At 49.5% G+C, this 27,135-nt stretch overlaps 1 protein-coding gene across 4 annotated transcripts; it reads left to right on the forward strand.

The window, feature by feature from the left end:
- Window positions 1-1,315: 1,315 nt before the first annotated feature.
- SLC41A1 (solute carrier family 41 member 1) lies at window positions 1,316-26,194 on the forward strand. Of its 4 annotated transcripts, none has more exons than XM_053607240.1 (11): window positions 1,316-1,375; window positions 3,984-5,012; window positions 12,535-12,642; window positions 13,752-13,823; window positions 14,478-14,622; window positions 14,739-14,885; window positions 15,489-15,636; window positions 17,092-17,171; window positions 19,063-19,197; window positions 19,517-19,665; window positions 23,631-26,194. In XM_053607240.1, exons 2-11 carry the CDS (start codon window positions 4,641-4,643, stop codon window positions 23,814-23,816), a joined length of 1,542 nt encoding a protein of 513 aa, XP_053463215.1. In that variant the 5' UTR covers window positions 1,316-1,375; window positions 3,984-4,640; the 3' UTR covers window positions 23,817-26,194. The 4 variants fall into 4 exon arrangements, with proteins under 4 accessions (XP_053463215.1, XP_053463211.1, XP_053463212.1 ...); XM_053607236.1 differs by lacking the exon at window positions 1,316-1,375 and adding an exon at window positions 1,879-2,279; XM_053607237.1 differs by lacking the exon at window positions 1,316-1,375 and adding an exon at window positions 2,373-2,549.
- Window positions 26,195-27,135: the final 941 nt, after the last annotated feature.

Genomic DNA, 27,135 nt, shown 5'->3' on the forward strand with positions numbered 1-27,135 from the left:
TTATATAAAGTTCAAGAGTGGGTAAAACTAATCTATAGTATTAGATAGGGGATGCCTTTGGAAAGAAAGTTGAGGTAGAGTAGAAGGGGATAGGAGGAGGGCTTCTGAGGTGCCAATAACGTCTTTATCTAGACAGTAGTTATATAGGATTATTCACTGTGCCATCATCTGTTGACTTGTACACTTAGGCTTTATACAGTTTCCCAAATGTGTAGTATATGTCAGTTTAACAAAAATACCCACAAGAAAATGGAACTGAGTTCAGATGGGTTAAAAAATGGAAGGTGAGAAAGAAATAGGAAAGCGATCAAAATTTTCTACATAGGCAGCTGAACTGCAGCAAGATTAGATGGGGCTGGGGAGGAGGAACTGTTAAGTGAAGAAGGGCAGAAGTTGTCTCCAACCCCTGACTGAAATGTCTCCAGATGCAAGCTTTAACTACGCCCCCTAGTCACAAACCTGATCTTTCTGAATGAGGCCCAGGGTTTCCCAGTCTAGCAGCTACTTCTGTTTCCAGGCAGAGAAACACAGTATTCGAAGTCAAAATTGGAATTCTGAGACATATTTGCTCTACTAGGTCCTGGGGGTCTGAAGCCCTTGATGCAAATGCCCCAGCAGCTGAGCAGGAATCATTCTAGGGATTCGGGAAGAGGAGGTTCGAGGGAGTAAGGCTGCGTATATGTACTTCTCATTTTGCCCAAAGAAGTGACCTGCTCAGATCGCTGTGTATGCTCTGATGTGCATGTACCGAAAACTTCCCACCCAGCACTGTGTTCTTCCCTCCCCAGACACAGCTCTGCCCCCAACTCCTTCAGGATGCTTGAATGCCCCCTGAGCCACTTTCCGGGAGGAAAAGGGCAGGAAGGAACTACTGGTCACAGGTTCCACTGACAAGAGAGGAAAACCGGGGGGTGGGGGTTCCTTTATACAGAAGGTCACTCCCCCTGCACAAAAACATCCCAAAGAGAACTTGTACTGAGTGTGCGTTGGAGAGGTGGAGATACCCCAAGGGAGGAAGTGGCAAACGGCTAGCACGGGAACACCTCTCTTTGATTCCATAAGGTGCGTCAGGGAAAGTTGGATTTCGTTTAGCTTGGGAAAGAGACATCCCTCTCCATGCTGCCACCACGCTCTGTGGCTCAAAGGAAGCTAGGCTCCCCTCCACCCCGACCTCAGGTGATGCATGTGCGACCCCAGCCGCGAGTATGACCTCCTTTTCCGCCGGCCCGCCCATCCCCACCTCTTTCAAGGCCGGGGCGTTATTAAGGCGGGATGCGTCAGGGCTGAGCCATTTGCTTAGACTTAGAGGAACGCGGGATTTGTTGCAAGCACCAGGTGACTGGCCAGCGGGACAGGCTCTGTATCCAAGAACGAGGTAGGGACGGGTCTGTCTGGGAGAAGACAGAGCGCGGGGAAGGAGCCCGCGGATGCTGGGAGAGCCCGCGGGGTCAGAGCTGGCTGGATGGCTGGCTCTACCCAGGGCCATTTGCAGGTCTTCTTGAAGGCCAGAGGCTCCTAGGCAGCCCTCAAGGGGCAGCAGCAGACCGGCACAGGCGCACACGCCTTTCAAAGGCTGTAATAGCGCCGGCGCGGCAGAGCGGGCCCGAGGGCGGTGGCCCTGCGCAGCGAGCGCCGGGCAGCGGGAACCTGGGGCCGATGCGCGCTGGGACCCACGAGCTCGCGCGGCGCAGAGCCGGCTCGCAGTTCCCGTCACTCAGGGCACCGCGTCCCCGCCTCCAGGCAGCGAGCTTAGGAAAGGGGCCGGGCCGGGGCTGAGGCCACCCTCCCTACGTCCCGATTGGCTGCTGCAGTTGTCCATCCGAGAATCTATTTTTGATGGAGGTGGGGTGGGGGGGGTGCCACCCAGTCTGCCCCAGATCACGTTTGCCAGCAGCAGCCAACCAGTCGGGCCCGACTCCGCGGGCAAGAAGCGATTGGGGGCGAGTGAACTCGGTCCCTCAGTCCCCTGTCCGAGGCCCCCTAGTCCGGTTCCCCCCCGCCCCGCCCGGCCCGAGGCGGTATATCCTGCCCTCCCTGGCCACCTCCCCGTCGTGGAAGCGAAGCGGCGGCGTCCTCGCTGTAAAGCAGAGGCGAAATGTAGCGAGCCGGGTGTCGGGGCTGGACTCTAGCCTTGGCTGGGGGTGTAGGGGGATACCCCGGGGGCCCAGGAGCACTGCTGAGGAGGAGTGATGAGAAGAGGGGGTACCCTGCACCCCCCGAGACCACGGGCCCCTGCTGCCACTCTCCAGGCTCCCCCCTTCCTCCCAAGCGAGGGGCAGGTCAGTCCTGTTGCGTCTGGAAGGGTGGGTGGCGGAGGGCGGGAGTCCTGGCGCGCAGCGCATTTGCTGAGTCTGAGTGGTGGAGAGATGGAGGAGGCCGCCCAGCTTCTTCAACCCCTCTCTGGGGTTGGTGACACTAAAACGGATCTTTTTTGCCCCCGCCTGGGAGAAGATAAGGCGTCCTAGTTCACTTTTTGCTTCTTTCGTCCTAGGGCCTTAGGCCCCTCTGAAGTCTCTTTCCTGGGGGAGTGGGTGAAGACTTCCCTTCCTGTAAGTCTCCTTTCAGGTTAAGCGGCCTGCCGGGAAGACAGGAGGGAGGCAGGGTTGTCACCTTTTGGAGAGCTCAGAAACTTTTCTGGCATGGTGCAGTGGACTCAGAGGTTTCCTCCTGGATCTCTGGTGAGAGTCTTTGAAGGAACCACAGTACTGTGTTTAAGGAGGTTGGAAAAGGGGAGTCCTGGTGGGTGACTGAGTTGATAGAAAGGAAACAATTCCCATGGGCCAATTACTGGGGTTTGATCCAGCCTTTTCCAAACTGGAGTTGACTGATTGTGTGTGTTTGGAATACTTAAAGACCTGTTCCTCTTACCTGGGGAAGCTGTCCTTTAAATTTATTTTTACTTGTAAGAGCTATTATGGTAAAATAGAATAGTATGGCATTCCATCAGAAATTAGGAAACCTTGGGATTCCTTTTAGGTAAAGAAAAGTGGAGCCAGTACAACTAAAAAGATTCATTTGGGAGCAAGTGCATATTGGCATATGGTTCTTCAGGTGACATATGCTACTTTTTTTAATTTTGTTTTTGTTTTTAAGAATTCTATTGTATCAAGCTCTCAGGAAGCCTGGAGAGCAGGAGGAGCCTAGAGAACTGAAATATGTGGGTAATGACCAATAGTTTTATCCTCCGCCTCTTCAAACTGAGATGATTCCTTTGTCCTATCTGACAATCTCACAGGGCCAAGAGCAAGGGGAGAGAAGTAGAGACAGAGGCCTGGATCTGAGTCAGAGTCAGCGTCTGAGCTTTTTGTAACACTGTTGACTCTCAAGGGCAGGAGTGGGTAGGCCTCTGGCTCTTGGCCTTGGTCTGGCAGGCTTGCCCCTTTGCCCAGGGAGTCCGCTTAGTTGTTGCTTTGTTTTGTTTTGTTCTCAGAGGCTAAGTGTTTAGAGGTCTGGGGGCTCTGCTCTATGATCAGGTTCTCCCTGTTTATTTGCTTTATGTGTCTCTCTTGCTGTTGCTGTCATATAATGATAAAAAAAAATTACCTTCTGCAGTGGGGTGGGTGGCTGTGTGACAGGAAGCTTGCCCCACTAAGAGACCACATTTAAATAATCCTGGGTTCTTAATGGATATGCAAGAAGGGATATCCCTGAGAACATCTCTATTTACCTCAGGTTGCTGAGAAAACAAGGCCAAGGTCTCCTACACAGCATCTTCCTAATCCCTGTCTGGTGACATCTCATTGCTGCAGACCATGGTGGTGACCCCTGTGGGTAATGGGTTGCTGGTTGGGAGCATGATGGGGTTCTCAACCTGCTGGACCTCCAGATGTAGCAGTGCAAAGCTGAATAATTTTAAGGGGGAAAAGGAGGCAACTAGCAAACTCTCCATAGAACAAACTCATAAATGTGTTAGGTGAGAATTCTCCTCACCTATATTGCTATATCATAACATTCTCTTTTTTTTCTTTCTTCTTCCACATAAGGTATTCCATACAGACTCCCGTGACTTTAAGGACCAGGGATTTGGGGAGGTACAAGATCTTCTCAGGAAGGGAGGAAATCTCTGGAAGAGAGAGGAAGGACCACAGACATTACCCTGGGACCAGCTGAGCCTGAGGAGCTGTGGGAGGCTGGAGAAACCCAGCAAAAGGATCAGGAAGGAGACACAGCCCTGGGCTGAGGCTGTATTCTGAAAGATTTGGACTCAAGCTACTTTTTACAAAAGAGGGGCCTCTTCAGAGGGCACTCCAGACTTTGGTTGGGCTCTTCTACTCTGGATGCCCCCTGCTCTGAGGAGCCTGCTGCTGAGAACCAAAGAAGACAAGAGGCCGGACAAGTTTCCCCCAAGCACAGAGCTGGTCTGTTGGAGTCAGGCACCTGCACCCCTAGTGGCTGGCTGCTGAGTCTGGCGAGGAGTTTCTTGTTTCCCTCCAGCTTGCAGCTTCAGTGCTTGATGGGGCTGCCTGTTGGTGGATCAGTTTTTGCAGTGCCTAGTAGGATCAGAGAGCCGTGGGAAGAGGTCCCACGGCATCCAAGCCTGGGTTCACCCCAAGATTAAGTACTTCCCCAAGTTAGAGAGGGAGAATAAAGCGGGAGAAAAAAAGAGGAAAAGTTCTCCCTTCCCCTCCTCCCTGCCTGTCATGTCCTCTAAGACAGAGCTGAAGGAAGTCCACCAGCTGAATGGGACTGGCCCTACTGCCTCTCCTTGCTCTTCAGATGGCCCCGGGCGAGAGCCCTTGGCCGGGACCTCAGAGTTCCTGGGGCCTGATGGGGCTGGGGTAGAAGTGGCAATTGAGTCTCGGGCCAACGCCAAGGGGGTTCGGGAGGAGGACGCCCTGTTGGAGAACGGGAGCCAGAGCAATGAAAGTGACGACGTCAGCACAGACCGTGGCCCCGCACCCCCCTCTCCCCTCAAGGAGACCTCCTTTTCCATCGGGCTGCAAGTGCTGTTTCCCTTCCTCCTGGCAGGCTTTGGGACTGTGGCTGCTGGCATGGTGCTGGACATCGTGCAGGTATGACTGGAGTAGGGCAGCTCTTGACTGTAAGCCCAGGGCCACTTTTGCCTTCTGAGAAACTAGCTCTTGGGACTTCCTCTCTCCCTCCTTGTTAGAAGCAGCTGCTGCTTCCTAGAATACCATTTCCCTTTGGGTCATGTCCTCAGTTTCTTCTTGCTCTGATTACTTCCTGCAGAAACCTTGAGGAGGCTGAGTAGTCCTAGGAAGGTAGTCAGGCCAGTATTGCTTAACAAAAACAGAGTGGGTTCCAGAGCTCAGGCTTGGGAGAAAAGAGATAGAGCAGGCTTGTTGCCTGCCATGCCTCCTGAGCATTCCTGCTGAGCCCAGCTCTGTAGGAGACATTTAAATGGGTCTCTTCTTTATGTCTTTTTTCCCCTTCACTTGGGGTTTCAAGGATAGCCAAAGTACAAAGCTTAGTTTCAAGCCTCTCCTCCATCCCCCTGCTGGGCAGGAATTTGTTCAGCTGCCAAGAGGGTCTCATATTAAGAGGGAAGGCTCATAAAGGCATTTTGTGTTGCTTATCTTCCTGTAACCTTGGCACAGTCTCCGTAGAATAGGGGTGGGCACATGCTGTCTGATGCATGGTCTGGGGAGTTGGTGTAACAAAACCTTAAAGTGCTAATTATGCCATTAATGGGGACAAAATGTAACTGGGTCTGGGCAGAAGTGTCTGTCCCCTTTGCTCCTCACCTGCCCTGGGCAAAGAAGGCTCTTTTTTATTATTTGTTTTTGTTTGTTTGCGGAGATGGGGTCTTGCATGTTACTTAGGCTGGTCTCCAACTACTGGGGTCAAGCAAACCTCCTGCTATGGCCTCCCAAAGTGCTGAGATTATAGGAGTGAGCCACTGTGCCCTGCCAAAGATGGTTCTTTATGAGGCTTCTGGGTAAAATGAAGGATAAGAGTCGGTGGGACCTGGATCCTAAGAGCCTATGTGAGCTCAGTGTGAGCTAGGGCTTATGCAGAACCTGAGAGACAAAGTTTTGTTTCTAGATAAAAGTTTTTGAAGCACGGTATGGCACACAGGACTTTTTGAAGGTGGCAGTTTTATCTAAGTTCATCAGCAGTGCATTATCAAATTCCTGCTGAGTGCTGGCCTCTATCCTAGGTACTCAGAGAAATACCAAGGCAGGAGGATATCTGATCTTTGCCCTTTGGGACCCCCAGTTTCCCTTGACCATGACATCTCTCAGAAGAACATGAAGCTCTGCATCTCTTTCCCTGTGCCAAGCCAACACTACAAGCCGTGCATGTAGAGATATAGAGTCCTGCTGGTAGGTCTCACCAGGCTCATGTCCCAAGGGACTGAAGGTTGGTGGGTTTTGACGGTTCCTTCTATAATGTCCACAAAGACCACTTTGACTTGAGTCCTTCATAAGAACCTTTGGTTGCTAATGAGAATGGGGTTTGTGTCGTGTCAAAGTGCCTTGAAGATTGTTCCTAGGTGGAGGTTAGGAAGCCAGTCTGGAGTTTTGGGTTCTTCCCCCTTGTGGCTGCCCCTCTCCTAGAGCAGTGAGGTGGGAGGGAGGAGGAGGAGGAGGAAAAATGAGACTTGGATAGCAGTTTTCCCTCCTCTTCTATCCCTTTCCTGTGGCCTTGGTTCATTCCTAGAGTTTCTGAGTTTTGGTTTGGTACCTACAAAGGGTTGCAGAACCAAGATCCAGAGGTGAAGTGAGAGAGCCCCTCAAATGCTTTCCCACTATCAAGATTGTTTTCTAGATAGTGGGAAAGCATTTGAGGGGCTCTTCTGTAGCTAGGAACCATAATTGTCTCCATTTTGTAGATAGGGAACCGATGCCTTAGAGGGATGAGGTAAATGGTCTTTGTTCTTTTGACCCCAGAGCCTGGTGACGGTTCACTGGTTGGTTAAAGACTCTGGCAGGAGCTTGCTCTCTTTGTCTTCCCCTGCAGAGCAGGGTGGACTGGAATCTGGAATGATTGGAGTCATTTTCTGATATAACCAGAACAAAAGTTCTTAGAGGTAGAAGGAAGGGACCTCATACCCACACACATCTCTACCCATCCCACACACTCAGATTCCAGAGCTAAAAAAGCCCTCTGATGTCTTGCCCCACCCCCACCCCATACCCATGTGCCCAAGACATGGAGAGGCCTAGGCAGGGAATCTTTGGCACTCAGCCTTTGCTGTGGCACCTGTGGCATCTAGGCTAACCCCAGAGCTGGGGTCCAGTCAGTGTGGATAAGAATGGCTGGTTTGTCCTTGGCCTCCTCTCCCAACCTCCCTGCCACAGCTGGGCTGGAGCAGGCCCTGCAGGTGGCTATGGTGAGATCATAGGAGGGGGTGAGTGCAGAAGAACCAGGACACAGGACCACGGAGAAATTTTTATTCCACATCCACGGGAGTAAAAGGGGTGCCTGACAGTCCCAGATTTAGGAAGAACAGACAGTTTCTAAGGATACACACCTGTATTCCCCCTTCACAAGCAAAGATGGCCTTCAGTGAGACAAGTATCTATGACCCTGGGCCATCTGGAGGAAATGGCTGGCATGTGTCCCCCAGTGTCTCAAGAGTTGACTGAACAGAAGTCTATATTGGCCAGGTGCAGTTGTCACCCTGGTCCAGGGCCCCCACTGCTACAGAAGACCCACTCTCTTCCTGAAAGGCCTGTTCTTTCTCCTCTTCTCTGTCCTCTGCTCCATTCAGTGTGCACAGCAGCTTTTTCAATGAAGTGAGGTGCTGGTATACCAGGGACAAGCCAAAAGTAGAAGGACAAATGGACCATGATCTGCTCCAACTTTACTACCATGGGCAAAAAGTTCCTGGAGCATTTGGGCCCAGTGTTGGCTTCTGAACAGGGTTGAGTTATATGTGGGAGCTCTGCCCTGCTGACACCTGTGCTCTTCCCCCCAGTTAGGCCCCAGACTGCCACTGCAGGTTGTCTCACTCCCTTTTTCTGCAAGCCTTTGTGAGGGATGGGGGTGTGCCAGGAGGTAGTGAGCCAGTCATCACTGGAATCCTCAGCTAGGTTAAGACAGGTGGGACTCTCAGTTTCTTATTTTAACTTACTACTCACTTGCTAAGGATCTTGAGAAAAATACAAATGCCCCACCCACCCAAATATATCTTTCAGCTTCTCTCCTCCACCTGCAAAGGAGTCTACAACTAGGAAAGTAGATAGGAGAGTGACATTGGGAAACAGTGGGAAGGAAGCATTCCTCTCGTGGCTGGTCTGCTCCCATGGCCACTGGCATTCCTGGGCAGGACACTCAGAACTGGTCTCACTTGGCCACCCCTTTTGCTTTTCCTGTCTCTGCCCTTTGCTTGCTGTCAGAGACCCATTTGCTTTTCTCACTCTTTGTACAGACCTGTCCCTTCAGGTGTTTCCCTGAGGCCCTCCTTGAACCGTAGAAGTTGCCTCTGGGAAAGCCTCAAACAGATAAAGGCTGGGGTTACTGCGATCTGATCTGACCCACTGCTTATCCCTAAAAGGTCAATTTCAGCCCAGGTTTCCAGGCTCTCCCATAGCCTGGTGCCCAATAGGGCTTGTGTCTGGAAATTTAAGTCTTAGTATCTTGATTCATTTCTTCCTGGCTCTAACCTTCTTCCCTGCTGCTACCCTCCTGAAACAGAAGGTGACTCAGGCCAGAACACTTGAAGGCAGGTAGAGGTCAGGGTACAAGGTGGGAGAAGGAGGTAAAGAATGGAAGAGGCAGATTGGACGGATAAGGAAGAGGTACTAGCAGGGCCACTGAGATTCAAGACTTAGAGTGATTGCTCTGCATCAGGGTTAGTTCTCAGTGTGGCAGAGTCCCATCCCTCATCCCCAAAACATCAGGGGAGCCCCCACCCCAAGGATAGAGAAAGAAAGGGAAGAGGGGTGACATTTCTGAGAAGCAGTGAAACTCTGTAGCTATTTTCCCACTTCTAGCGCTTCCTGGACCGTGGTGTTTTTCACCCCCAGCCGAGCAGGAAAGCGTGGGTGGCAGCTTGGCTGGCGGCTTGACTGACAGGTTTGACTTCAGGGGCAGATACTCCCCGGCAAGATGAACAGGATGAGCCTGAATTAGGCCAAAGAAAGAAGAAGAGCTACTCACTGTCTTCCCTGGCCACATCCTACTTACCTCTAACCTTAGAGCCACCCAGACGCCCAGCCTGGTTCCACATCACCAGCCTGCAGCTTCTCCTCCCAGAAGCCTGTGCGTGCCCATATGTCAGAGGCTCGCCTGTCTGAGCTGCATCCTGGAGAGGGTGCAGGGGTGGGTGAAGAAAGTATGTGTGTAAAATTGGCTACTCTGTCTCAAGCACCAACTCGGCTTTGCTGGGCTGGGAGTCAGGTAAAGTGAGGTTCTGGGCTGCATTCTACAGGGGTTGGGAAGACTTGTATAGGAGCTGTGAGTTCCTTCCCCTTGTCTGTCTCTCGTGCCATCACTTCCAGGACCCCATACTTTCCAGGTCCTCCTATAGTTAAAAGGAGAGAGCGAGCATGTGCTGGAGGTGGAGAAATTTCGGGGTGTTTGTAGTAGGAACCAGAGGGGCTTAACTGAGCTTTATATATAGTTTTAAGCAATAATAAAGATAAGCACTATTTCTTGCAAACAATTCAGAAACTATTACTTGCACATCCTTGGATTATTTCCTTCCAGGCCTTTTCAGTCTGCCAGTACATAGGCATTACATATGCCTACCTGGAGAATGAGATTTCCAGAGCTGGCAGCTTGGAAGCAGGATGCAGTGGGGGTAAAAATGGGATACGAGGCTGTGCTCTGAGAGGAGCTTTGAAAACCCATAGGTGAGGGAAAAGGGGAATTCTTCCTGTCTATGGAACTGCTTGTCCAGTTTGAGAGCAAGGCTGGACTGCAGGGAGCTGGCACTCTGGCAGAGAGGAGTAAGAAGGGGCTGACATCCCTTCAGCATTTGGAAGGGGCTAGATCTTTCTGTGGCTCCCTGAAAGCTCAGTAACTGTGGTTGAGATGGGGGTGTATCTGCTTCCCTCCATTAGTCCTTACACAGGGGCCTCCCTAAGGAGAGTCTTAGGTCCTGGGCAGGCCAGAAGCTCAGACAAGTGTGTTCTCTAGCCCCAGTGAAACAAGCCCCTCCCGCATCCTGTTAGGCGCCCCTCTCCCTGGGAACACAAAGAGAACTCTGACAAGAAAAGAGAGGACCTTGTCTTATGACAGCCCAGTGTCCAGCCTGCTCTGTCTGTAGCCCCAGCCTCAGCCTCCCCCTCTGCTAGCTCATCTTTCTTTTGTTTTGTTTTTTTGTTTGTTTTTGTTTTTTGAAACAGAATCTCACTCTGTCACCCCAGGTAGAGTGCAGTATCCTCACCATAACTCACTGCAACCTCAAATTCCTGGGCTCAAGTGATCCTCCTTCCTCAGCCTCCCAAGTAGCTAGGACTACAGGCATCTGCCACAACACCCAGCTAATTTTTCTATTTTTAGTAGAGATGGGGTCTTGCTCTTGCTCTGGCTGGTCTTGAATTCCTGAGCACAAGTGATCTTCCCACCTTGGCCTTCCAGAATCCTGGGATTACAGGTGTGAGCAACCACACAGCACCTGGCCTCATCTTTTCTTTTTTATTGTGGTAAAAAACGTATCACATAAAATGTACCGCCTTAACTGTTTTTTAGTGTACTGCTCAGTAGTGCTAAGTATATTCACATTTCTGTGCAACAGATCTTCAGAACTTTTGACTTCCCCAGCTAAAACTCTGTACCCATTAAATGGTCCCCTTTCCCCTTTCCACCAGCCTCTTTTAACCACCATTCTACTTTTTTTTTATTTTACTTTCTATCTCTATGAATTTGGCCATTTTAGATACCTCATGTAAGTGGAATCACATAGTGTTTGTCTTTGTGACTGGATTAGTTGGTCCTCAAGGACATGTTTGTGCATGTTGTGGCATGTGACAGCCGATATATTGCATGTGTTTACCATGTTTTGTTCATTCATCCACTAGACATTTATTAAATATAATGCTACTGTAAACATGGCATAGAAATCTATCTTCAAGACCCTGCTTTCCATTCTTTTGGATCAAAACCCAGAAGTGGGACTGCTGCATCGCATGGTAATTCTATTTCAATTTTTTGAGAAGCTGCCATACTGTTTTTCATAGCAATTGTACCATTTTACAATTCCACCAGCAGTGCACAAGGCTTCCAATCTCCACCTCCTTGCCAACACTTTTTATTTTCTGGAGTATTTTTTAAATAGTAGCCATCCTAATGGTGTCAGGTGATATCTCACCGTGATTTTGATCCTAAACCTTACTCTTTGACAATAGAGTGTTGGTTCTGGAATCACCTTTAAAATTGAACACCTTATGGTCAGGAGCTTGAGGCTCTTGTTAACATGTCTAGAGTCTACAGAAGAGTCCTGTTGCGGAGATGGTGTGTGCCCCCTCCCTGTGGTCTCTCATAGGAGACACAAGGCTCTCAGTCCAGTGCCTGTGCCCACCGTAGCTCTTTGCCTTCCAACCACAATACCCAGAACAATCTAAGTACATCCGCCTGGCTGCCCGCCCCCTCCTGCCTCTCCCAACCTGGAGGCTTTTATTTTAAAACAAAGGAAACCACATTGCCAGGCAGGGCTAGGGAAGGAATCAAAATCCTAGCTTTTTTTTTTTTTTTGGCAGGTCCTCAGTTGCGGTTGCAGCTAAAGGAACTTCAGCCAATTCCAGCTGCTACATTTTTTCAAACTCTTAGCACTAACTAGTATGCTACTCTCTGAACCTGAGTTAACTCATTTACAAAATGAGAATAAAAATAGTCCCTATTTTATTGGGTCATTGAGATGATTAAATGAGGAAATCCAAGCACTTAGCCTAGCATATAGTCAGCACTTAACAGATACCTGACCTGGTAAGAGAGCTGGAGCCGACTGGAGATTAGAACCCATGTCTCCTGACTCCCAGTCCGGGACTCTCCTTGCTTCTGCTGGCGGAGGGACTGAGGGAAGGTGCGTGGGATAAGGGAGTGTAGAGGGAGACTAGCATTCTCAGGTTTGGGGGCCACAATCTCAGTTCTGAGCCTGTCGGGAGAATTGCTGTGGCCCAAGGCCCTTGGAGATGGAAACCAAACAAACTCTCTAATCTCAGCCCTGTGGAGTCCAGGCTCCACAGCTGAGACAACACCACCTAAGGCTGAGGCCACAGAGACACTGAGCTAAAGGGAAAGGGGTTGGGGATTACAGTTTGAGGGGGGATTGCAAAGAAGTTCTGGGGTATAAGGGAATCTGGGGCAGCTTAGCTGTTTGAGTTCCCACCACCCTCTTCTCTGGTTCCGGGAAAGCAGGCAGAGGAAGGAGAGTCAGGCTAGGGGTCTCCTCTAGAGAGATGCTCTTCATTTCCCCTGTTCCAGGTGGCAGAAAGGGGGCTGTGTTTTATGGAGAACTATAGGCTTGATTTGGTTCCAGGGTTCTTGGAGGAAAGGTGGGTGGCGTGCTCATTCCCTGCCGACTCCATTTCCTCCTCAAGCCCCTGATCCCAGACTCTCTGTTGAACCTCGACACCAGCCCTTTGGGCACTGAAATTCCTGGGTTCTGTTTTCACCTTGCAGCACTGGGAAGTCTTTCAGAAGGTGACGGAGGTCTTCATCCTGGTGCCTGCACTGTTGGGGCTCAAAGGAAACCTGGAAATGACCCTGGCATCAAGGCTTTCCACTGCAGTGAGTGTCCTGGTTGGGAGAAGAGTGGCACAGAGAGGACACTGGGTGGCACAGAGCCAGAGACTCGGTGATCACTACAGGCCCTTCTCCACTACCCAGGCCTTGAGTGTGGGCTGGGGTGGGAAGGGGGAGCCTGGCTGAGCAGGTGTGGGGAGATCCCAGGCTGGGTGTTCTGTGCCTGGGTAGGGGCTCCCCGCCCCAAGTGGTTCCCAGGCTTGGTTTCTGGATGTCCCAGCCGTCCCTGGACTCCTGCCCCACCCCCTGCTTCACAACCCACCTCGTGACTATTTGTGCTGCTTTGACAGGCGGGCATCATGCTGGTTCCTCCACCGGCACAGATGGGGGCCTCCTCTGATCTCCAGCCCTACTCTGCAGCTGGGCAGGAGCAGAGCCAGGCCCTCCTAGCCCCCTCCCACCCCATTCCCTTTCCCTGTGGCAGCTTGCTCCTCTTTAAGAGAATAGTCAGGGAGGGACTGTTCGTCACTCCCACCCCCTACCACACGCTAGGTCAGCCATCATGAGTCAGGAACTGAACCAGATTCAGCTCCTTGGGATGGGAGGCAGTAAAGCTCAGAAGGCCAGGGATGTACCTGCATAGCCAAGGGTCTGAAGAAGGTGGCAGAGTGAAGTGGCAGCTAGCTTAACCCAACCTGACTTGGTCCTCCCCTACTCCTGGCCCATGCCACCCAGGCCTTCCCAAACACTCTTACAACCTCATTTATGTGCCAGCAGCTGACCTTTCCTTTGCCGGGATAGCAAGCTGGTTTCAGAGTTAGGAATTGAGTCATTCCGACCCATGGGGGAATAATCTGCCCAGATAAGCAGGGCAGAGGATGGATTCTATCTCTCCTCAACGAGCGTCCTGAGAGGAGAAGAGAAGACTCTGCCTTGGGAGCCCCCTCGCACCTACCCAGCTGCAGCAGAGCAGCTTTAGCTTCTTCCCTCTGAGCCTGGCATCCTGATCATACTTCATTTCTATGGGATTTGCATGTCCTGGTCCTGGAGTCTTAGGCCACATGTTCTGCCCCTGATCCAGGCAGGCACTTAACAGAGAGAGCTGCAGGCCTTTTCTAGCCTGGAGCTCCAGCCCCCTGCCCTTCCTCTCTCAGGCCAACATCGGACACATGGACACACCCAAGGAGCTCTGGCGGATGATCACTGGGAACATGGCCCTCATCCAGGTAGGAAGGCAGAGACCAGAGAGGGTGGACTAAGTATCCCCCTTACCCAGGAATCTCTAAAAGGTTCAGGTCAGCCCCAGCTGGCTCCCGAGTAAACCTCCAGCAGCCTGCTGAGTTGGACTCTCCCAAGGTAGCTCTAGGAGATAACCAAGTTACCCAGGAAAACAGCCATGATGTGAGAGGGGAACTCACATCACCCCTATAAGTTCTCAGTTCCTGGTGACACGGGAGCCTTTGAGTTCCCACAAATCCTGGAGTCCAGGCAGACTCATGAGTGCTGAAATGTCCTGTGCTACTGCTAGCCCATATTCCCATGAGCACACAGGTTCCACACAGGGAATCTTTCCTCTGAGTCCTTGGCCTTGACTCTGGACTAAAGTCTCAAGCTCTGTTGATCACTCCTATCCCCAGAGGAACACTCATTCAGCCTGTAACATGTCCTGGGTTCCCACAGGGTGCACTGCCAGCACTAGTGTCTGGTGTGAAACTAAATAAATAAAGGCATCCTTCCAGGCTGGGAGGACTGGACAGTGCGGTCCAGCCTGCCTCCTGAGGCTTCTGAGGGCCAGGAAGAGGTCTGCCTGAGTGCTCAGTGACCTCAGCTAAGAAGCTCGCTACTCCCGGTGGTCTGCAAGTCACCACTCCTCTCCTCAGGTGCAGGCCACAGTGGTGGGCTTCCTGGCATCCATTGCAGCCGTCGTCTTTGGCTGGATCCCTGATGGCCACTTCAGTATCCCACACGCCTTCCTGCTCTGTGCTAGCAGCGTGGCCACAGCCTTCATTGCCTCCTTGGTCCTGGGTAAGGAAGGGATGACTGCAGAGGAGTAAGCAGGGCTGCCCCAGAGGTGTGGACTGTACCTGGCACCTCCTTTAGCTCTTCTCACCCGCCTGGCCCCTCTTCCCCTTCCTCACCAGGTATGATCATGATCGGAGTCATCATTGGCTCTCGAAAGATTGGGATCAACCCAGACAACGTGGCCACACCCATTGCTGCCAGCCTGGGCGACCTCATCACCTTGGCACTGCTCTCAGGCATCAGCTGGGGACTCTACCTGGAACTGAGTGAGCCACCCAGAGTGTGGCTTGGGTGGACTCCTGGGTGGGATTGGGTGAGATGGTAGAAGTTTTGCAAAGGTACAAGGATTTCTTCTGTGTTCTTAACTATTTAGTTTGAACACAGGTTATAATAACTCCTGATCTGATGTGAGGCTAAGAACTGATCCTAAAGTCATACAATTGGCAAGGTCAGGGGGAAAATACCAGAAATATATTCCCGTTTAGTTCTGTAGATTCTTGCTTCCCTGGTAGGGTAGGATGGAAAAAGGAAAGGAAAGGAACTGAAGGCTGGACTCTGCTTACAAAATGAAGAAAGGGATGGGAGATAGTGATTTCTGGGATCAAATCCAGAGATTGAGAGTTTGATCCTTGCTTGTGATAACCTCAGTGCCTAGGTAGCTGTCTATCTTGGCTTCCTCATCTTTAAAATGAAAAAGGCTGGCCATACCTACCTCCTGGACATAGGTGAACATCACATGAGGTAGTATGTGTGCAGGCATTTAGTGTAGTATTGCTGTCGACCTGTTGGGACATTCGCAGGCTGAGCCAGGAGGAAGCTGGAGGCAAGGAGCCACAATGCTCATCTCCCTCTGATCTCTGCCCTCTCAGATCACTGGCGATACATCTACCCACTGGTGTGTGCCTTCTTCGTGGCTCTGCTGCCTGTCTGGGTGGTGCTGGCCCGACGGAGCCCAGCCACGAGGGAGGTGTTGTACTCAGGCTGGGAGCCTGTCATCATTGCCATGGCCATCAGCAGGTAGGCTCAGACCCTGAGTACATACCCCCACCCCACTTCTACCCTGTCACAGACTCCCTTTTAGGCCCTGAAGAGAGAGGGTAGGGGTTGGATCCTAGAAATGTGTTCAGTACTATATTAGCTTCATATCTTTCTGTTTGCAAGTGCAGAAACCATCTGAATTGGACTTCATTCCAAAGCAGAACCCAAAAATGAACAGCTGGGCCGGTCAAGGTGGCTCACTCCTATAATCCTAGCACTCTGGGAGGCTCAGGCCGGTGGATTGCCTGAGTTCACAGGTTCGAGAACAGCCTGAGCCAGAGCTAGACCCCATCTCTAAAAATAGCCAGGCATTGTGGTGGGCACCTGTTGTCCCAACTATTAGGGAGGCTGAGGCAGGAGAATCACTTGAGCCCAAAAGTTTGAGGTTGCTGTAAGCTATGACACCATGGTATTCTACCAAGGGTGACAAAGTAAGACTCTGTCTCAAAAAAAAAAAAAATGAACAGCTGGGCTCAGAGACATACGTAACATCAGGGCCCCGGTGCTCCCCATCTCTCAGCTGTGCTTTGCTTTATGGTGGCCTACAGCCCAGGGTTATGTCTTTCTTACTCCTACCCATTCCAGTCAGAAGAGAGAGAACTTTCCCCTAACAGTTCCACAAAATCCCAGAATAGTTACACTGGTTCTCATCTGGTCACATAACTATCCCCAAGCCAATCACTATGGCCTGGGGGATGCGACACTCTGGCTGGGCTAGAGCTTAACCATCACTGAAGCAACATCACCTGAACTGCAGTAACTAAGCTTGCACAGGGCTGGGAGCAGTGGCTCATGCCTGTACTCCTAGCACTCTGGGAGCCTAAGGCAGGTGGATTACCCTGAGCCGACAGGTTCGAGACCAGCCTGAGCAAGAGCAAGACCCTGTCTCTAAAAATAGCTGGGCATTGTGGCAGACACCTGTAGTCCCAGCTACTTGGGAGGCTGAGGCAAGAGAATCGCTTGAGCCCAAGAGTTGGAGGTTGCTGTGAGCTTTGATGCTAAGGCACTCTACTGAGGGCAACCAAATGAGACTGGATCTCAAAAATAAATAAAAAATAAAAATAAGCTTGGAGAGACATGATTCCTGAGGATGAGTCCAGTGCTGTTACTAGAAAGGGAAGTAGAGGCTGAGCAGGCAGAACAGCAGAGGTCCTCACAAGTAGGTTGTCCTGCAGGAGGCTCCTTAGCCAACTTGGAGGGCAGCTATAGGAGGTGACTGCCTGCCGGCTTGTTCTGGGAGCACTGCCAAGTCAGAATGTTATGAGCAGCAACTGGTTCTGGCGAGGGAGGTGAGGACTAGAAGATAAGGAGCTCCTGGGAGCCACCATGCTTCCTTTCCTTCCTGAGACTAGCTGAACCTGTAGCTCTCATCACAGAGACCAGAGCAGAACCCTTCAATGGTCTTTATGTCATTTTGTCTTTGTGTCTCTGTAGTGTGGGAGGCCTCATCTTGGACAAAACTGTCTCAGACCCCAACTTTGCAGGGATGGCTGTCTTCACACCTGTGATTAACGGTGAGGTCTTAGTATCAGCTTCCAGGGAGAAAAAGAGAAGGGTAGAATAAGAGGACATAGCAAGGGGTCCAACCTTTTTTTTCCTCTGCCACACGTTGGAAGAAGTTGGAAGAAACATTGTCTTGAACAATACATTTAAGTCCACAAACACTAACAAAAGCTGATAAGCAAAAAAAAAAAGAAAGAAAAGAAAAAAGGGTCCATCCATACTGTCTGTGATACTGACACCACAGAGAAGCAAAAAATGTTCTCACAAAATCAGCATGCAGCCCGTGGGCTGCAGGTTGGACACCCCTGACTTAGGGGGTTGGTTTCTATATCAGAGTCCAAGCAGACAAGAGAATCCACCTTAGGTAGTTCAAGAATTTAATGAAAGGGGGAGGCGCCTGTGGCTCAGTCGGTAAGGTGCCTGCCCAATATACCAAGGGTGGCGGGTTCAAACCCAGCCCCCACTGAACCGCAACCAAAAAATAGCTGTGCATTGTGGCAGGCGCCTGTAGTCCCAGCTACTCGGGAGGCTGAGGCAAGAGAATCGCTTAAGCCCAGGAGTTGGAGGTTGCTGTGAGCTGTGTGATGCCATGGCACTCTACTGAGGGCCATAAAGTGAGACTCTGTCTCTACAAAAAAAAAAAAAAAAAAAGAATTTAATGAAAGGCTCAGCGCCTGTAGCACAGTGGTTATGGCACCAGCCACATACACCAAAGCTGGCAGGCTTGAACCCAGCCTGGACCAGTTAAACAATGACAACTGCAATAAAAGATAGCCAGGTATTGTGGGGGAGGGGGGGGTGCCTATAGTCCCAGCTACTTGGGAGGCTGAGGCAAGAGAATCCCATGAGCCCAAGAGTTTGAGGGTGCTGTGAGCTATGACACCATAGCACTCTATCAAGGGCAACATAGTGAGACTCTGTCTCAATTAAAAAAAAAAAAAAAAAGAATTTCATGAAGGGACTATTCATAGAGGAGGGAGCAGTGTAAAAGGACCAACAAGGGATGTTGAGACACCCAGAGATTAGCAACAGTGGCAAACCTCTGGTCCTAAAGGGTCAAGGGGAGTTTCTTCTTCCATTATTTGTTACTATAATAGCATACTTAAAACTGAGCAATTTATAAAGAAAAGTTTATTTAGTTTACAGTTCTGCAGGTTGGGAAGTCCAAGATCAAATGGTTGCATCTGGTAAGGACTTTGTGCTGCATCTAAACATCAGAAAGAGACCAGGAAAGAAATACCTGATCTCTCTGTTTTCCTCTGATCACCTGTTGCTGGCCGCTTCCACCCAAGTGGAAGCGGCCAGCAAGCCCCCCAGGGCTCAGAGCAAGGACAATGACCAGGTTGGGAGTCTGAGAGCAAACAGAGTAATTAGCACAGTTTCCGGGTACCCGATTAGCACAGTAATTAGCACAGGTACCCGATTCCAGAGTTTGTACCCAAACATGACTCTTGAAACTGTTACTGAAACTAGCACATGAACATTGGGTGGCAGGGTCTGCCCAGAGCACTAGAGAGGGGTGAGGCAAGGTAGGAAAGGCTTTCCTTGGCTGCGTAGGAAAGCAGGTGCACATGCTGTACTGATTGAAAAGTCAGGCTCTGAGTCTGCAGACCTTCCTCCGTCCTTTCCAGCACTCTCACACTCATGCCGGGGGCACATGGAACTGCCACATCTCCATAGTAGGGAGGATTGAGGAACCTGGAAGACTCCCTAGAGGTGGGGGTGTCTTTCTCTCCTTCTTTGTGCTTCACTGTCATTTCGGGGACTGGTGAATGGGTGATGCCCACACAGACCCTAAAAGAAGACAGAGGACAATGCTTCTGCAGATAAAAAAGACAAAGAATGAGAAGATCTTTCCTTCCCTCTGGTCCCCCATGTCTGAGCCCATCTGTGTCTCCGCAGGTGTTGGGGGCAATCTGGTGGCAGTGCAGGCCAGCCGAATCTCCACCTTCCTGCACATGAATGGGATGCCAGGGGAGAACACCGAGCAAGCTCCTCGCCGCTGCCCCAGTCCTTGTACCACCTTCTTCAGTCCTGGTAATGGCAGATTCTCAGCCTCCCAAGCCCATTCCAGCCCTGGAGAGAGGGCACCTACAATCAGTGAACCTCACTGAAGAAACAGCTGTGGGCCAGATCCACAGGGTCTCCTTCTCTGCTGGGCTGTGCCAGCTATTGTGGAGGCAGGAAGGGTATCTTTTCTTGGGACACCCTGGGGGCTGGAGACCACTGCACAGAGAGGTAGAGAAAGTTAGGCGTCTGCTGCCCCGAGGTGTAGTGCAGTCCCCCCTCACTTTGAAAGATTTCCAGGCCCCACAATCTTCCATTCCTCCTCACGCTCTCTCTTCTTTCATCCCAGATGTGAATTCTCGCTCTGCCCGGGTCCTCTTCCTCCTTGTGGTCCCAGGACACCTGGTGTTCCTCTACACCATCAGCTGTATGCAGGGTGGGCACACCACCCTCACACTCATCTTCATCATCTTCTACATGACAGCTGCACTGCTCCAGGTATGGACTGGCAGGAGCAGGGAGATGGGGTGGGGCTGAGATGCCCTGCAGGGAGGGGCGAGGCTTGGCCCATCAGATGCTCTGTGCACAGAACACTGGACAGGGGCTCAGGAGAAGAATCTGTGGTTCTAGGGGTTACTAACGTGCTGTGTGACTTTGACCCAGTTATTACACTTCCCTGAGCCTTGGTGATACATTTATAAATTGAGAGGAAATGGACCAGAAGTGGTGGTTTTCAGGCAGGTGGTTGTAGAATGCTGAGCAGGTGGGCCTTGCGTGCCACTCCCATTGGCCTGGCTGCAGAGTTCCCTTGGCTCTGTTTTGCATGCTGAGCTTCCTCAGGAAATTTCATTTGAATAAAGAGTTCCACAGCTTAGAAACTTATCTAAACCAGTGCACTAGATAATCTGTAGGATCCCATCCAGCCTTGCCATTCTATAATACTGTGACACTTTCTCCCTTCTTGTATGTATATTATTACATTTTTAAAACTTTTAATTTTGAAATAATTATAGTTTCACAGGAAATTAAAAAAAAAATGTCCAGGGATCTCATATACTCTTTTTTGAGACAGAGTCTCACTTTGTCACCCTCAAAAGAGTGCTATGGCATCATAGCTCACAGCAACCTCAAACTCTTGGGCTCAAGTGATCCTCTTGCCTCAGCTTCCCGAGTGGCTGGGACTACAGGCTCCTGCCACAACACCCGTCTATTTTTAGAGACAGGGTCTCAGTCCTTCTCAGGCTAGTCTCCAACTCCTGAGCTCAGGCGATCCACCCACCTCAGCCTAGCACCACCCAGAGTGCTAGGATGCCATATACTCTTCACTTAATTTTCCCCAGTGGTAACATCTTACATAACTATAGTATAATATCAAAGCCAGAAATTAGCATTAGTACAATTCACAGTACTTAATTGGATTATACCAGTTTTATCCGTTGTGTGTGGATATATCCAGTTTCATCACAAGTGTTGGCAGATTGGTGTGACCACCACTATAATCAAAATACAGCAATTTTATCATCACGAGGCTCCCCTATGCTACCATTCTACAGCCACACTCACCCTTAATATTACATTTTAAATTTGTATAGATTTGTTTTTTGAATAGATAGCAGTGATGTGGTGAAACCTCAGTGAACTCTTTTTTGCCCTCTTCTTCGGAGCCATCCATTTTCTCCTTCACAGGCCATCAGTATTACCCATTTCTTATGCATCCTTCAACCTTATTCTGTATTTAAACAAGCAAACATATATATTTTTCTTATTTTCCTCCCTTTTCTTACACCCATGTAGTAACACTGTGCATACTACCTGCGCCCTGTTTTTTTCATTTAACATTTGCCTTAGAGATCATTCCGTATTATTATGTAAAGAGAAGAGCATCCTAATTTTTTTATGACTGCATTCTATTCTATTATAGATAATACCATAATTTTATTTAGCCAGTCTCGTATTGATAAACACTTACCCCTCCAGCTCCCTCACCCCCGGCTTTGGAAAGGTTGTATTAGGACATCTTGGCACAGGCTGGGCTGAGAATCAACCATATGCTGCTGTTGTCCTGCCGCAGTTAGCCAAGTCCCCATGGTCCCTTTTTTTTTTTTTTTTTTTTGCAGTTTTTGGCCAGGGCTGGGTTTGAACCCACCACCTCTGGTGTATGGGGCTATGGGGCTGGCACCCTACTCCTTTGAGCCATAGGTACCGCCCCCATGTTCCCCTTTTAAGTGGGCTCAAGTACAACATCTGGCAGAAAAGGAGAAGGGGTGGGTGGTGCCAAGGGTCTGTGGGTCTGTGGTGGGGGTTTTCCATTCATCCCCTGGCCTGGGTTAGGAAAGATATGCCCGGGGCTCCATTACCCATTATGAATACCCTGAGGAACACTCTTACCTGTTTTCCTGATCAGCGAAGGGCCCTGGTATAGCACTTAATCCTCTCCCAGCCATTTGTCCTGGATCCATCGTAGGTGGCTAGAACGTGAGAACAGCTGGTGCCATTCCCTTCTAGGGATATGTCCCAAAGATCTCCTGGCTGAGCTCTGTTTGGGACTCCTCTGCAGCTGCTGGAAAGGGTGTGAAGTTGGGGGGTGGCCTCATTGAGGGCCAAGGCCGTGGGAGTACAAGGCCGCTGTGTGTAGGGCATGTGGAAATGTAAAGGGTGCTGGAACTGTAACCTCTGCTTCCTTAGAGAACAGAGAGCAACCAAGTTTGCTTTCTAATAGGTGTCACTTCTGGCTTCTGGATTCATTAAGGGTTCTGATTCCTGCATCTGGGCCTCTTCGGGCAGAATTTTCATACCACAGTATTTGCAAAGTACAGTCAAGAGTAAAGCCTCCCAAATGACTGTGCTGGAACTTAGCCATTAGACACCATTCATTCTCACACAGATGCAGTCATTTAAGGAGCTGAAATGTCAGACATTATGCAGATTATAGAAATGTGGGCCTGCTGTGCCATGGTATTCAAGATCAAGTGCCTTGCTAACTTAAAAGTACATGTGAATCTTGTTAAAATGAAATTCTAATTCAGGAAGTCCAGTATGGGACCTGAGATTCTGCATTTCTAACAAGATGTTGTTCATGCTACTGGTCTTGGGCCCACTAGCAAGATTCCCTTTTTTTTTGAGATGGTGTCACTATGTCACCCTCAGTAGAGTGCCATGGTGTCACAGCTCACAGCAACCTCAAACTCTTGGGCTTAAGGGAGTCTCTTGCCTCAGCCTCCCAAGTAGCTAGGACCACAGGCGCCCGCCACAGTGCCCGGCTATTTTTTGTTACAGTTGTCATTGTTGTTTAGCTGGCCTGGGCTGGGTTTGAACCCACCAGCCTCAGTGTTTTTGTCTGGCGCCATAACCACTATGCTACGGGCACTGAGCCACACTAGCAAGATTCTTATCTGCATCATCCTTAAGTATCGGTAGTAACAGAAGCTAAACAAGAGCACAGATAAATCAAAGCAGCAGCTAATCTAAAATGTATTCCGAATCGGTATGCATTGTCTGCTTTATATTTAGCTGATTCACAATTCTGTTTTATTAGGATTAATGTTACAATAAACTTGCATTCTTTGAGCCCACAACAACAGAATGGAAAGAGTCAAGAGAAAGCCAGCTTGGGATAATCAACTCTGCCAGCAGCTTCAAACACTATCCCTATCCCACTTTGCCTAGAGAAGAAATCCTTTTAGGAAAAGTTGCCCACAATACCAGACTCCTGGAGAGGCCAACATGGCAGGAATTGGAGTGACTCAAGAATGAAGTGGCACAGAATTAGAGTTAAGAGGGCTGAATTCCTGCAAGAAATAGGATTTAAATTAGGAAGACCCTTGCTTGGTAAATTTGGGAGCAGAATACAGGGTGGCCATAAAGTTTGTGTGCGATTTAAGATTGTGTGCAATTTTAAATTGTACATGAACTTTATGGCCACCCTATATAATGCTAATGAGGGTGACCCCAGGTAGTAACAGCATCTTGCTCTCTAAAGAGCTCTCTGGCTCCGCGCCTGTGGCTCAAGCAACTAAGGCGCCGGCCACATACACCTGAGCTGGCGGGTTCAAATCCAGCCCGGGCCCGCCAAACAGCAATGACGGCTGCAACCAAAAAACAGCCGGGTGTTGTGGCAGGCACCTGTAGTCCCAGCTACTTGGGAGGTGGAGACAGGAGACTTGCTTGAGCCCAGGAGTTTGAGGTTGCTGTGAGCTATGATGCCACAGCACTCTACCCAGGGCAACAGCTTGAGGCTCTGTCTCAAAAAATAAATAAATAAATAAATAGCTCTCATGCCTCCTAATTGTGGGGTGGAAGAACATAGAAAGGTTGCTGGCATGGAAAGATGAAGATAAAAAGTAATGACTGGTTAGTTAGCCACGCCTTATACTGCACTAAACAGGAATAGGTCTGATCATGTGGCCTCTGGCTCCCCCTGGAGAAAGGGGAAGGCTGCAGGCTGTGCCCGTCTGTCTCTCCAGGTGCTGATTCTCCTATACATCGCAGACTGGATGGTGCACTGGATGTGGGGCCGGGGCTTGGATCCGGACAACTTCTCCATCCCATACTTGACTGCTCTGGGGGACCTGCTTGGCACTGGGCTCCTAGCACTCAGCTTCCACATCCTCTGGCTCATCGGGGACCGAGACACGGATGTCGGGGACTAGCTTGGTCACTCATCCTTCTCCACATCCCTCTGCACTTTCTATTTGAAATTTTTCTTTTGTTCCCCTGTCCCTACTCCACCCCACACTCCCACCTCTTTCTAGGACTTCACTTTGATACCAAATTCTCATTATTTTCAATGGGAATTTTATACATTGAGCCAAGTTTATATAGCAGATAATTCAGGAAGGACAGATGGGCTGAGATGAGCAGTACAAGAAGATTTTGAGACAATCACCAAGTGCAATTTCATGGTGGGTGCCTCCAGGTGAGGTGGATTGGGGCAGGGGGCTTATGTCTAGGATCTGGGGACATTTGGTTTGGCTTTAGCAACCTCAGTCTTGGTCCTAAAGAGAAACCCTTTCTGTGTGGGTTCTGGGATTTTTGGTTTTCTTTCTTTTTTTTCTTTTTCTTGATTGAACACAGGAATAAATAACACTCCCAAACACACATGTACTTTTGTAAACATTGACCACTTCAAAGCCCTGGGCAGGAGACAGCTGCTCCAGCCCTCTCCTATAATCCCAGCCCTATTCTCTGCCCTCTAGACATAGGCCTTCCTGCTCTCAGAAGGAATAAGGTGACCATTTTGTGTACATGCCTCTTACGCGATTACCTAATCAACATCACCAATCCCTCTCTCCGATCACGTCCCATTGGTTATCACCTCCAGGAAAAAATGAACAGTGGCCTTGTCTCCTTGCTGGCCCGTGTCTACTCTTAAGAGTTCCCAAAACCCAATCCTCCGTGGACCCCAAGGACTGATTCTTTGTCTCTCTTCATCCCTCATCTCTAATTGTCTCTAAGCATTACCTTCCCCAAAGTTCACCAGGGTGGGTTCTGAGATTAGGAACAGATCATGGTTAATGTAAAGAGTGATTTGGAGGTTGACGGCAACCAGGGGTGTTTCAATTGCTGCTGTTTCTCCTGAAGACATAATCACGTGGTCACTTTGGACTCTGTCACTTCCTAAAATCAGTCATTCTGTCATGAAGGTTAGTTTTCCTCTCTTGGCTAATGCCTACAAACATTCATGCGTTCACTCACTCAACAAATACACAGCCTGCCCAAGATGAGCCTGCGGCAGGATTTGAAATATTCTTTCAGTAATATTTATTGAGTGCCTACTATGTGTTAGATACTGCACCAGCCAGTGGTAAGGGAAACACAGCTCTAACTGTACCTCATTCCCCTGGTTACAAAGGCCATGTGCCCCTTTCAATCTGGCAAAGTTTCTTCATTGTTAAGTGTTCTCATCTGCTTCACCAAGCCAGGTTCTGCCTCTTTCTCCTGCCTGAATCCCAACTCTGCAAAGCTGACCACAGCTGGAGCCACCAGCCTTATTGCCTAGCCAGTTTTCATTTCCCTAAAGTATCCTTCCTGACCTTTCCTTCCCTCCAGCTCTCCTCACCAAGCACTCAAAAGAGGATTTAGAACTAGCAAGCTGGACATCCAACTGGTTGCTTCTGCTTTTCTCTGCCTGGCACAAAATTGGGAGAAAAACTGGAGCCTCTGTCTCCTCCCCACACATTGCTCTGAACAGCTCAGAATCTGTCCACACTCACACATGTACAAATCCGGGTATTTGGGTGCAGGCTTTTTCTAGCCTCTCAGAAGCCTCCCCATTAACCCTCCCCTCTGTAGCTCACCTCCAAGGTCAGGCTTAGGCAAGGACCCTGTTTCCACCAGCACCATGCCTTATCCCAGGAACTTGCCCTAGACCTCCAGAGACTGTCTTTTTCTCCCCCTCCTCTTCCAGCTAGGCCACCTTCTGGAATCATAGAAGCTTAGAAATGGAAGAAATTGTAGAGGTTATCTAGATGGAGCTGTGTCCCACAGAGCTCATTAACACCAGCCTGGGCTTGTTTTTGCTCTTCCCTCTGGACTTCTTTCATCTTTTTCTCCACCTCAAAACTTGCTTGCACGCAGACTCTTCTTGTACAGGCACCAAAACCAACTCCTCTGCCCCTGAGGCTGTACCCCTGTGATCTCCAGCCACCCCTCCCCCAGTCACTCACCCCTTCCTCATCTTTAAAGTTCAGCCAGGCAGTCCTGGACGATTCTGGACTCATCTTTCTTTACCTAAAAAGCAGAAAGATAGGCATGCCCCAGGCCCTGAGTGTGTGAGCAGAGGAGGACTATGGGGTGAGAGGGAAAGAAAATGAAGTTGACTTTCATGGAAGATTTCTTTTTCTCTGATTGCACCAACTGCATGTACTTTTGGCCTGGCTGTAAGGAGCAATATTGGTTTACTCTTGTATCCTTAAAAAGTTACAGAACTGTGTCTTAAAAGAATTATTTATAGTTACTATAACTGAATTGACAAATGTCAACTTAACTGATAAATTATATTTGGTAAAATAAAGAGGACGTTTATTTAGATGGTTGGTGGTTCCTGTGTGTCTCATCAAAAAGCAGCTTCAGCTGTCTTCTCAAGCCACTCTGTAGTCCCACCCTTTCCTCAGAAGCAGCAGGGGGCCAATGTGTGACAAGAAATTAAGTATCTCTTAAATACAGAGACTGCATAATAGAAAACACACATCAGGGCTGGGTACAATGGCTCATACCTGTAATCCTGGCACTTTGGGAAGCCAAGGCAGGAGGATTATTTGAGTAACAGCAAGACCCCCATCTCTACAAAAGATAGAAAATTAGCCAGGCCACTTTATGGGGGCAAGACATGATTGCAAGAGGGACTTTGCCTAACAATTGCAATCAGTGTAACCTGGCTTATTGTACCCTCAATGAATCCCCAACAAAAAAAAAAGAAAGAAAGAAAATTAGCCAGGCATGGTGGCACATGCCTGTAGTCCCAGCTACTTGGGAGGCTGAAGCAAGAGAATCAGGAGTTAGAAGTTGACCCCAGGAGTTAGAGGTTACAGTGAGCTATTGTAACACTACTGCACTCTACTCTGGGTAAGAAAGTAAGACCCTATCACAAAACACACACACACACATACACATGAGAAATTTATTGAGAAATAATCAGTGATGATCTGGACATATTCCAGAAGCCAGATGTAGAGTCCTTGCTCTCAACATTATACTCTGGTCTCATTAACTCACCCTCAGTTGGAGTATAGTTCTAGGGGGTTCTTACAAAGTTCCTCCCCTGCAGAGGCTTACAATCTGGTTGTATCAGAATAATAATAGCTACTACCTGGGGAGTTCTTACTGTGTGTCTTCACTGTGTTCTACCCTGTACCCCAGAAGGCCTTAGAAATTTACAAATGACTGCAGAGGTTTTGGTATCAGGCCTGGGTTCAGTCCCAAACTCTTCTGCTTGTATTTGACCTCGGGCAAATCATTTACCCTCTCTGA

Source organism: Nycticebus coucang, chromosome 10, assembly GCF_027406575.1.
Source record: "Nycticebus coucang isolate mNycCou1 chromosome 10, mNycCou1.pri, whole genome shotgun sequence".
NCBI lineage: Eukaryota > Metazoa > Chordata > Mammalia > Primates > Lorisidae > Nycticebus > Nycticebus coucang.

Coding starts and splice junctions, on each gene's coding strand:
- SLC41A1 (XM_053607240.1), top strand. CDS start 4,641: ATGTCCTCTAAGACAGAGCTGAAGGAAGTCCACCAGCTGAATGGGACT. Junction 13,824..14,477: donor GGAACATGGCCCTCATCCAG/GTAGGAAGGCAG, acceptor TCCTCTCCTCAG/GTGCAGGCCACAGTGGTGGG. Junction 14,886..15,488: donor GGGACTCTACCTGGAACTGA/GTGAGCCACCCA, acceptor CTGCCCTCTCAG/ATCACTGGCGATACATCTAC.